This window comes from Mastacembelus armatus, chromosome 9 (assembly GCF_900324485.2).
Source record: "Mastacembelus armatus chromosome 9, fMasArm1.2, whole genome shotgun sequence".
NCBI classification, from domain to species: Eukaryota; Metazoa; Chordata; class Actinopteri; order Synbranchiformes; family Mastacembelidae; genus Mastacembelus; species Mastacembelus armatus.
The window spans coordinates 6,390,559-6,402,511 of NC_046641.1; the positions used below are offsets into that span (position 1 = coordinate 6,390,559).

Below are 11,953 nucleotides of genomic sequence, written 5' to 3' on the forward strand. Positions count from 1 at the left end.
ATGATAATTAGTTGCCGGTTCAAATAGCTCAAACTATTTGTGATTTCTGTGATAATAATCAAAGATGACTTTATTTACATCCTGAACACTGCAGCAGCTGCAGTAGTTGTGCTGCAATGTACAGCCTTGTCACTATCTTGGCACGGAAGTCCAAATCAACACTTTCTCACTGTGTGCCTTCTGCCTGTGAGCAACAACAATCAGTGTGTTTTCGTGGGTGTGTCCAGAGGGTGTGACGTGGGAAGAGCTCGAGGGAAATGTAGCAACAGTTTGTTGGGCTATTCGGACTTAATGAAGGTACACTGCTGCTCAGCTACCCTAAAAGAGAAGTACATAAAAAAATCATTATTTTGAGACATCAGTTTCACTACATTCACGGTGTATTACAGCAGAAAGCCTATTATACTGACGCCCAATTACACACAGGAAGTTATGATATGCCTTGTTATGCAATGACATATTTCAAACAGTATAAAGAGCAGCTCAGCAACATAGTTGTCGAACTACTCACTGCTGGAAGATAATTATTAATCCCTGTCACAAGCTACTGCACCATAATACCGTCATAATACAACTAATGCTGACATTAACAACAACAAAACTGTTTTTCTAAATAGTGACCCTTTTTATATATTAACTTAATCATGTTACAAACTTCCAATCAACAAAACATGTGAAAGTAAAACTTATTTGAAGGGAAGTCTGAGTGTTTTCCATCTCAAGGAGTGGCCAACATACAGGACATGGACATAGAGGGTGTGGCCATACTTAACTGCTGCTGAGTTTCACCTAAGAGCAAAATAAGCAAACTTCACCAGTACTGAAAGAGTGGCAGCCCTTCAAGGATATATTTTTTACTTTGGATTATTTCTTCAGTTTAAGGTACGTCAGCCTTATTATATATTTCTCCCAGTGACTTTATCGTTCAGTTGAAGTCCATTTGATTTTCTTGGTAGTGTGTACTTAAGAAAGAAACAGCTTGTCCTACTAACAGTCATTCTAGACGTCAAATACTCATACACCAAGCTGGTGATTAGATTTATGATGTGAACAATTGTATTGGAGGTGACAACCACACAACAGAGTTTATCCTTGAAATTAAATCAGTGAAGACAAAATACAAGCATTCCAGGCAGCCACTAAAATTACATTCTCAGAATAATTTCTTGACTTTCATTTTCTCTCAGGGTAACAATGGAGCCTGTATTCACGAGGGTGGCTGTACTGTTTCTGGTAACAATTCAGCTGAAGACAGGTGAGTCTGATTTTTATATCTCAGGAGTGTATTTTATGGAAGGCCAAAGCAAATATCAAATATGACAGATTTTTTCACTTTTGCTGTCCTTTTTACATTGAGATGTAAATATTCTGTTTATAGAGAGCAGAGAGGATATGAGAATTAACAGAACGGGCGATTTTTCTGGGTAGAACCAGTCTGATGTGTGATTCAGACAGTAGACTGTCCAGAGGCAGGTTGACATGCTCGTAGCTAATGAGCCAACTGTAATTTCACTGACTGAATTACATTGCTGATGCTCAGTGAACCATGTATATATAATGTGGGTGGCTGACAGGTACTGTGCACAACATTCATACCTCTTTTGCTGTTATTAAGGGTCAAGTTGCTCTGTGCATTTGTAAAATAAGACCTTGAGAGGCTTTTTGTTGTCCCCATGGGCCTGTATCCAAGCTGCCTGGTTTAATATAGGAACAAAGTAAAAACAGAGGTAATTCAGCAGCTACTGTACATATACCAGTGAATAAATGTCAGTGGGCTCTGGTCTCTACGTGCAATACAATAAACAGCATATCGATAAAATACATACAAAGCTATATGGCACAAAAACCTCCTAAATCTTCATGTTGAACCAACTCATTAGAGTTTGAATTTTATGGCCTGGTGTTAAGAGCCTTGATTAGTCTTAGTGTAGTTTCCCAGAAGTAAACTGAGAGGAAAGTGTCATCTGAGCCCATTGTCTGGGCCAATGAGGAGGTGCACAAGGCGCATATTGGCAGCTCTTTATATCAAAGTGACTACACTCACTGGCAACTTAGCGTAGGTGCCTCCACACATGGAAAACAGCTTAGCTCAGTCTCGCCCTGGGGGGTCTTTGCAATGTAAATATTAGACTAATTCAAGCTTTTTCAGACTCCTTTCGTCACACTTTCAGAAATATTCCTGCCACATATTGTTTTGTTGCAGTGACATTAAAGCAGTGTTATAGTGGATTTAAAGATGAACAGTGTCAAATTGCCTCATAAAGATAATGAGTGAAGGTTGAACTTGTAAATGGAGAAAAAACACATTGTCTGACGCATTACCAGAATAAATAACTTGGAATTTTCTGACACGTGTTACCATGTAATAATGGTCGACAGCGTAAACATCAAGCTATCAGCAATAATTAAAATCCGAGGCCAGAAACAGTGAGTCAGCAGGGTGTGCGTCAACTCTGAGACACTTTTTATCTGCCACTTCTCAAGTACGTTTTTTATGTTTGCTCATCTATTCAGTTTTCATTATCATTTACTGATATATTAGTGACAATTAATGAGCCTCATAAGTTTTAGATTAATTATGTAATTCATTTTTGCAAAAACACCACTTTTATGCTGGCTCCAAATGCTCACAGTTTCAGCTAGACCTAAGAGGCCAATTAGTCTCAGATCAGCAGTCCTACTCCACTCTGAGACTGTTTATGAGCACAGGCCCAGAGCTTGAATGTCATTAAGTGGGAAAATTATTAATATGTTTGAAAGAGAAATTATTTTTTTCTGTTTGTCTTTTTGCCTGAGTAGATGATTATGAAAATTGGAGGAAGGAAGAACTGCTCATAATGAGGTAGAAAAATCTAACCAAAAATTTTCTGACCCATCAGATCTGACAGTGACAATGCAGATAACATCAACAGGACCGCAGACCATTCAAGAACCCCAGGGGGACACAGTCAATCTGGGATGTGTATACACCTTTGGCCCAGAAGACACAGGAGAGCTGGACATTGAGTGGTCCAAAGTCAGCCAAGATATGACGCAGAAAGATGCACTGGTAGGTGTTCATGTATGCTTGAGGACAGAGGAGGATGTCATGAAAAAAAACCTGTCTGGGGGGTGGCAGAATTTGCCTATGCTAACAAAAAATGTGGCATGTTAAATGAAGCTGTTTTGAAGATCACTCAGTGCAATCTTTGTATCCCAGATCTTATCATACACAGGGGGCCAGTCACACTACTACGGCGATGTCACCCTCTCCAAAAGGCTCAAATTCATAGCGGACCCCAAGCAGGGAGATGCTTCCATCACTATCTCTGATTTAAGGCTCTCAGACACAGCTACCTACCAGTGTAAAGTCAAGAAGACGCCGGGTGTGGACATGAGAAAAGTGACAGTGGTGGTGATGGGTGAGGAGGAATTCCTTTTTACCGGTTTGACCTGTTGGCTCTCTGACGTATTCTCTTGAACACTGCTCTCTGTCACAGGGAGTGTTTAGGCTCATTCTGGTTTCTTACCTTATCTTAGTCTCTGATCAAACCTTTGTCTGTTGCTATAACCAGAATTGCAGCATTACTCCCATGAAGCACTGGCCCATCACAATCACACGTGTATCAGAAAAATAGCATCGCTGAAACTATAAACCAAACCGGTTCAGCTGGAGATAAATAAAAATACTCTTCCATTGAAGGCTCATTAGCTCTCCCCCCTCCTCTCTTTGCTTTGAGGCCCTTAAAGATAGAAAAGAAAAACTATTTTTCTGAACACTGTTTTTATTTATTTATTTTTTTCACCAGTTCCCCCATCTGCGCCAAAGTGCTGGGTTGAAGGCAGTGAGGAGAAAGGTGGCTCGGTCTCTCTGCGTTGCAAATCCTCAGTAGGATCCACTCCTCTCAGTTACATGTGGACAAGAGAGACTGGGGGGGCAATGCCATCAACTGCAACCCAAAGTGAGGAAGTCATTTAACAGATAAAAACACTTTTCTATAATAGAATTATAATACTGTGTTTTTTTATAAAATGCCTGTAGTGAATGCTTTCTTCTCTCATTAAGATTCTCAGACTGGGGAGCTTTTGATAAAGAACCATACAGACAGCAACGTTGGACGTTATGTGTGTGAGGTGAAAAATGCTGTGGGCAACGCGCAGTGTAAATATGAACTGAATGCATACAACCGTAAGTCTATAATATCATCGTCTATTTTTACTCTTAAGACTCTCATATCCTCGAGGAACAGTTTTTATTTTGCTGCAGCCTGTGATGCAAGTTGTAAATCCATGTGTAAGCTTCCTGCCAAAGCTGAAATTCATAACTGCAAAGACCAAGAGCTGCACTTGCTTGATCTCTAAACACCACAACCTCTCCTCCAGCCACCAATAAAGTGGGTCTCATAGTTGGAGCCGTGATAGGCGCTCTCTTGCTGCTGCTCCTCCTCCTGCTTCTCATCTGGCTGCTGATCATCTGCTGCCATAAGCGTCGATACCAGAAAGAGGTTGCCAATGAAATAAGGTATTGTATCAGGGCTGGAAACAATTACAAACATCCATGAAATCATCTCAAATCAGAGGCCCAACTGTTTCCTCAGGGAAGACACTCAGGCCCCAGAGAGCAGACCCTCCAGCAGAAACTCCAGCCTCCGTTCAGTGATGGGCTACCGCACCCACCCTGGGGTGCATTACAGCTCTGTGCGCAACCACCTTCCCAGCATCAACGAATCTGGCGGCGGTGTCATCTACACAGGCGGGAGTAATAGATCCTCACGGCCCACTTCTACAAGGGACAAACCCACTGCCCTCCAGTACGACCATCGATACGGATATGCTGTGTAACTACAATCCAAATACACAAAAGACTTCATTTTTAGAACAAAACTAGCCTTCAGAAGAAAAGACTTTCCTTTAGGATAAAACATCCTTCAAAGAACACTTTATATAAGTAACAATGTATGGCAAATTGTACAATGCAATATATTTAACTGGTGAATAGCAGGAGTGCTTCTATAATACTACTGGGGACTAAGCCCGACCTCGGCCCTTGGACAAACATAAATGTGCAACTTGCTGACTTTCATGATGCACTGTAGCTCATCACTGCTATCATAAACAACAATAGGTTCTCATAATCTGTCATGATTCAGCTAAAACTGTCTGTAAAATGTATATAGTAAAGAACGTACTTTTATTTTGGTACTTTATTGTATGATGCATATGTATCTGTTTCTTACTTTTCGTGTAAAAATGTACATTAAATTTTTTTTTAACAAAGAATATCATGGAAACCCTATTTAGGGTTCACTATATATTTAGATATTGTGTCATGACTCCGTCTCTTTTATTTGTACTGACATTTAAAACACAGCTTCCACTCCCAGAATGCAGAGTGTAACACATATCACACTTTTTCTGAAAAATAGAAAATGTATTTCTATTTGGCTTCACAGTGAAATCAGATATGTTGTTTCATTGTGCAAAATTAGGTCTGATTATATAAACATTCAAATTATCCATATGATCAGAGATTTAATTGCAGTGTCAGCAGAGGATCATTATGTTTAAGAGCATAGAGACTACATTACAAATAAACATAGAGCCAAACTAGACATAAAGCTAGACATGCTCAGGCTATTTTCAGGGGCATGAATCAATTTATTTTCAAACTTTGAGATGCTCATGGATCAATATATTAGGAGACAATGAAGTCAATTTTACATCATGTCCTCTATGTATATTGTGTGCCTTCTGAAAATGTTGTCAGACTGGTGACCTGTCCAGGGTGGACCCCTGCCTTTCACCCAAAGAGAGCTGGGATAGGCTCCAGCTGATCCCTGGGACCCTGGTTAGGGAATAAGCAGGTATAGATGATGGATGGATGGATGGATGGATGGATATAGATAATGGAGTGATGGATGGATACATTGGGTGTTTCTGCAATATTTGCAAAAGTATCTGGTACACTAGTTGTTAATGTAACTGCTAATAGCTGAGGTACTAACCTGCAGCTGACACACTCAGGAATCAGCACTGTACCTACAGCCCCACTTGTCCTGGCCTCATCCCATCTTCATGTGGAGTGTGTTAAATTAATAAGAGCTGGTAGAGGTTGTAAGGGCCCTGGGCCCTCAGTAATAAATTTGGCCCAGGGCCCTTTTAAGGCTGGGTATTTGTTTAGAAGCAGTGTTACTGTTTAAATCATTACAAAGAGAAGGCATCGTTGTTAGGCTTTCTAGTTTCAGCAGTGCTTCAAACGAAGAAATTAAGTGGCAGAAATGAAGTGTGCATCCACCAGAAGGCCCAGTCCTCTGAGTAGAAAAGCTCAGAGGACTGTCCTTTGATCCATGCATGAACTGGGGAAATAAATATAACAATTAATTGGAAATACTTGTCTGGCATATCTCTTATTTTTATAATACATTTCTTAGAGGCCAGAACTTTTCACAGGGTGGGCATAGTAATTACTGTTGGAAAAAAAAAAAAGAGGCTCCCACCACTTCTGCAGAGAAAGCTTTCCCATGAAAAAGATCATTCTTATGTTATTGTGCAAAAAGGCAGAATGTGGAAATTAATATTTCGATTGTTAGTAAAAAAATTACCTAATTCTGTAAGTAAGCCAAGCTAACAAGAATTGTGAAAAAAAAACTAAAACACAATTTAAGTCTTGTTAAAAGTTTGCCTACAAAGTCAGTGTCCTAGAAACTACAGTGATAAGGGACTGCATTAACAAAGCTCCTGAAGGTGATTCAAAGGTGATTTGCTTTTCTTATCAGGTAATAGGTGTGTGTGTGTGTGTGTGTGTGGTTTGGTGTTTGTAAATATGTGACCAAGTGGCAGGAATAACTATTTGCATGTGGAGTCCGGTTGGTCTGTGGATTTACTGAGCTGTCATGCTGCGCTGATCGATATGCAGTATAGTTATCAGAAATTCCTGATGAGCACACATATCGTGCCCACCTCATATCAATGCAAATGCACTGTCACCACAACCTGTGCTCATAACTGATGCAAATCATATCCAGTATTTATATATAAATTCCAGTCAAGGAACACTTAAATCCAAGGACTTCACCTTGCTGCGTGCATCCCACAGACAACTCCAGGCTAGGATTAATGCTTGGACAAACAAAACAAAACAAAACAAAACAAAAGGATTCTTCAACTGCAGCCGAAGGTATTGAGTCAGACATCATCGGATTGTGGCAACTAGCAGGCAAAGAGAGCGTAAGCAGAAATCTCGAGTAGAATGCGGAGTGATGAAAAGCCTCGTCCAAGGGAGCGGCGCTTGAGGTAGAACTGGAAGATGTTTCTTACCCTAATTGCTCTAATCTTCTTATCTTAGCTACCCTTTGCATGTTTCCACCCAAATTTCAAATTTCACATATGTTTTAAGTCAAAATAGCCAATTTGAATTGAGTCTTTTTGGACGTTTTGTGTGTGCGATTCTAAAGCTAAATGTGTGAATCTTTTCCCCCCAGGGCCCCAGTGACAAACTGTGACTGATTCCATTCTGTGGCAGAAATGAAGAATCATCTGGTTTGGAGTGTGTGTGCATAATTTTCTGCCTTCTTGTCATCTCTTTGATTACAGCAAAAAAAAACAAAACACTTCAGAACCCCACACAGACTGCTGAGTGGTTCACATAGGTACACAGATTAACTTGTTTTCATACAACTTTACGCTGTAGATTGGTTTGGCGTAAGGGTTATCATTATGTTTAGTGTTAATAAAGTGACCCTGTGGACAATGACAGGTCTGCTGGCCATCACAACTATCATCTTTAATGTTTATACCTTCATAATGAGTTTGTTGAACTGCAGGCAGAAAAAACATTGGTGTGCTAGTGACATCATCATCATGGCACTGTCGGTGGCCAGCGTGATACATCAGCTGCTCTGCTACTTATTTATGACATTTGATGAAGTGGATAGTATATGCTCCATCACCTACATAGCCAATGTTGTCACGCTGCTGATTATCTTCAGCCTCAAGTTCACCATCATGTGGGACACCAGCTTCCTCACTTTCTTCTACAGCACCAAGCTGGTGAGCACACCCAACCACTGCTACACTAAGATCCAGGCCGCCATTCTCAAGCATGTGAACTTAGTTATTCTTGTCATTCCACTGTGCGGCCTGGGCACCTGCATGCCGATGCTCCTGGTGTTTAACCCTGACAACCACACAACTATAGAAAAAGACTGTGAGGCTTTAATTCCCAACTCACACTCTGGCCGTATTTACGAAATCATTTATCTACTGTTTTCTGATATAGTGCCAGGGATCCTCATGGTAAAATGCTGCATCTCCATCTCTGTTCACCTGGCCATCCACCTCCACCACATGAAAGCCAGCACCAACGGGGCCCACTGTCCAAAGCTAGGATCCCAGATGAGAGTCATCCAAATGGCTTTAGCTCTAGTGGTTATCTTCGCCATCTTCCTGGGGGTCGACCTGTATGTGCACTACCAGATATGTGTGTACCAAGAGAACGTCCTCATGCTCACATTCTTCTTCACGTCCGTCTACACGACTGTCACTGCCGTGGTGTTGATATATGGGAAAAAGAGTCTCTGGAAAGCTCTGATACACGACTTTAACGCCTGCCTTGAGAAAAATCCATATTTGTCTTGTCTGCAACTGCCTGAAGAAAAAGCTAAAACCACCACTCCTACAAAAGTTAAAAACTGAAAAGCCAATTTGCTTTGCACGGGAGGTCTTTGTGCTGAAATCAATTGGTCATTGTCTGAACTTATTAAAAACTTTGGCGCAGCTTATTCTTTTATCTTTTGTGCTAGCAATTCCAGTAATGACTACTATCCTGCTGTATCCATTAATTACAATTTCTTACCTCAGAAAGATATGTTAGCTGCGTCATTCAGTCCATCACGGTGGACTGTGTCAAATTCCTCATTCCCCATTGTGAAGGTGAGATGGCTCTCCTTAACTAAACTCTGGTTTCTTATAAACAGGTCACAGGATATTTTAACCTCAGCTGTATCACATGTTCAAACGCAGCTTGAGAGAAGTGGTTTTAAGTGCTATGCTCCCTACAAACCTAATGAGCTGAACTGAAATCTCTCATTTCCCCTGAGGATCTTAAAAGACTATACTCAGGTATTAATAATTTCATTTGTCATTGCTTTTCTAAGTGTAAAACTGTTGTAACTTGCGTGTGTGAAATATTTTGTGTCTATATTTAAACATTGTTTTTCATGTAGACAGGTCTTAAGTAAAACACAATCACAATCTCAATGAGAATACCTGCTTAAATAAAGGATAACATAAAAAGTAGAGCTGTTAAAGTGGTGCACAGATCAGAGCAGCCAGGTAACAAGCATCCAAATCAAACTCATCACTGCACCTACCCATATTAATATTTCATTAAATCAAATAATAGTCAGGCCTGTAAAACAGATCCCCAGGCACAGTTGCCTGGACATGATGTAACACCGCGCCCATCTAAAAATGTTAAAAAATAGATGTGACTGTAGTGAGAGTACAGAGCATATTAATAAAACAAGAAAGTACACACAACTTGATTTTTTTTTTTTTTCCATCACAGAGATTTTGAGAGTTTTTCCTCAGTCAGGTTGCAGATGATTTAAAGCTACGCACAGGGACAGTGGTGGCCTGTTTGTAACTGGAAGGCTTCCAGTCCAAACTCCTGAGCCAGATGGGGGAGAAAAAAATAAACTTGATGGGGAAAAGAGTTTATAATCCAGGTCCCAAACAGATGTGTGTATGCCTGCACTTGACAACTCTCAGGTGTGATTGTGTGTAACTGTGTGTCTGTGTGCGGGGGGATGGGTGTGAAGTTGGGCGTTCCTGAAAAGTGCACTCATGCTCAGCAAACCTACCCTGAGTACATAGAGGTTTTAAAAAAAAAGTGCAGCAGGCCTCTTTGCAATGCTCCATTAGTTCACACCCTCTGGCACCACCTAGTGAGGTTCAAAGCAGAGATACAATAGTGCAGCTAATCCCACTCCACACAAGCTCAGGATCCCTCCAGCAGCTAAGTGGACAAAGTAAGAAAGAGTGTATTTTCCTTTGATGCAGGGGAATTAAGCCATACCAAGACCTTGGCTTCCATCCGTCCTGTCTGTCTCTCACTGGGCTTAGCACAATGGACAGGGGAGGAGAGACAGCTCAGTACTAAAAAAATATTGGCAAACAGGGACACACTGCCCATGATGGGATATTATCTGTCTTTATACATCTTTATTTAGGAAATGGCAGCGTTGGAAGAATTGTTTGGATCATTTACAATATAAAAATACTCCACTACCATTAAAAGGCCTGCATTTAAGATTCCACTTAAGTAAAAGTATACAAGTACTGACAGCAAAATGTACTTTAACCATCAAAAGTGAAAGCACTCAATCAGCAGAAAAGAGGCCTCTATCATTGATGCATTATTTGAATTTTACATAACATTATTAGGTAGTTAATGCTATTACATTTATGTATAAGCAGCGTTTTGTTGAGGCTGATTGAGGTGGAGCTACTTTAAAGCACTTTAGAGTTGGGTCCGGTGATTCCTCACTCAGGGTCACACACCTCCAAAGAAGCACAACATGAATCTAAGGGTCTGTAAGAGAGTGACTATACTAAGAGAATATTTTAGAAATAATGGGTAATTCCCCCTCTTTAGGTCTCACATAGCTGAGTAGTCAGAAGTTCAAAGAGTAAATGTCAATTTGGTGCGACTCAAAGGAGTGTAACAAGTATCCCCAACTATACACTGCTCCTTTGTAATGGGTCACAAGCTAAAACAGTGTGGAAGAACTGGTTTAATCTTTAACTATGTGTTTTATAAGCACGTTTTTGGTTAAAAATATGAGAAGTACACAAGCTAAATGTGATGTAGTAAAAAGTGTATATTTTTCCTTCTGAATCATAGTGGAGTAGAAGTAGAAAGGAGCATAAAATGAAAATAAAGTTTCACTACTCAAAAACAAAAAAAATGCAGACCTAAATGTTCTTCGTTATGCTCCACCAATAATACTGAACAGTTTACAATCATGCTGGAAAACAAATTTCTTTCCACTGAGTTCTGTGTGAAGGTAATGGAAACTGTGTGTGTGTGTGTGTGTGTGTGTGTGTGTGTGTGACCTCAGACTGTAAAACAACTCAAAGTTAGAGACAGATGTGTCATTGGCTTGTTGTCAGTTTAAAGGAGGCTGGAAAGACATTGTGCTATAAATGAATACTGACTGTTGTGATAGATGTCCCCGGATTCTTTACGGCATCAAAGTGTAAACATGTCTACATTATAGAGGATGTTTCCATGGAGATGTTCCTTAGTATCATGTTCCTGAAGCTGGCAGCTGCAACAGTGCTCTCCTTGCGTGGATGAGCCTCACTTCTAATACGCATTGCTCATGAGACTTGCAGGAAGAGTGATATCCCGTACCTCACTATCTGACAGGAAGGAACAGGCCATTAGCAATCCAGATTAGCAAGACCAGCACCCATCACACAGCCCCTAAAAACATCTCATGAGCTGCTCCCTGCAGACAGCCTCCCCGGATAAAGCCTCTTTCACTCAAGTTGACACAGGAGCCATTTTCCTACACCTACTCCGACTGTGTTTGAAATACATCAATCATCAGTTTCATGCAGGTTTGTTAGACGCGTTGAGCTTGAATAGGTGATTTTTCACAGTATCAGCAGCATCCAAATGACTGTTTGTGTGACTGCTGAGTTTCCAGTGAGGGTACAGAGAATAATCTAATGTTAAAAGATGTAGGTAATGCCTTTCTAAAATGAAAATAATAAGAATAAAGCCAGTGGCACCAAAACTTGTAAGTTTGTTGGTCTTTATTTTTGTTCGGTCATAAAAAACTGTTTGTAAAAAAAAAAAAAAAAAAAAAAGAAAAGATCATTATCTCTTGAGGCATTGTTTGTATAAAATTTCTCTGTTATTAAGTGTATACTGTACATAAAGGTTAATCCACTGTAAAACAAT

At 40.2% G+C, this 11,953-nt stretch overlaps 2 protein-coding genes across 2 annotated transcripts; both read left to right on the forward strand.

Annotated features, from left to right (window-relative positions):
- The first annotated feature begins 742 nt into the window (after positions 1–742).
- vsig8b (V-set and immunoglobulin domain containing 8b) lies at positions 743–5,232 on the forward strand. Its single transcript, XM_026321764.1, has 8 exons — positions 743–882; positions 1,188–1,255; positions 2,880–3,049; positions 3,200–3,401; positions 3,789–3,941; positions 4,046–4,168; positions 4,363–4,501; positions 4,578–5,232. The coding sequence occupies exons 2-8, from the start codon at positions 1,195–1,197 to the stop codon at positions 4,819–4,821; spliced, it is 1,092 nt and encodes a 363-aa protein (XP_026177549.1). The 5' UTR covers positions 743–882; positions 1,188–1,194; the 3' UTR covers positions 4,822–5,232.
- A 2,463-nt stretch (positions 5,233–7,695) lies between these two features.
- Positions 7,696–8,673, forward strand: tas2r202 (taste receptor, type 2, member 202). Its single transcript, XM_026321077.1, has one exon. It carries the CDS (start codon positions 7,696–7,698, stop codon positions 8,671–8,673), a length of 978 nt encoding a protein of 325 aa, XP_026176862.1.
- Positions 8,674–11,953: the final 3,280 nt, after the last annotated feature.

Bases quoted from the DNA above. Each gene is read 5' to 3' on its own strand.
- tas2r202 (XM_026321077.1), top strand. From the start codon at position 7,696: ATGTTTAGTGTTAATAAAGTGACCCTGTGGACAATGACAGGTCTGCTG.
- vsig8b (XM_026321764.1), top strand. From the start codon at position 1,195: ATGGAGCCTGTATTCACGAGGGTGGCTGTACTGTTTCTGGTAACAATT. The intron at 3,050-3,199 runs GTAGGTGTTCAT...TTTGTATCCCAG, and splicing joins TGACGCAGAAAGATGCACTG to ATCTTATCATACACAGGGGG. The intron at 4,169-4,362 runs GTAAGTCTATAA...CCTCTCCTCCAG, and splicing joins TGAACTGAATGCATACAACC to CCACCAATAAAGTGGGTCTC.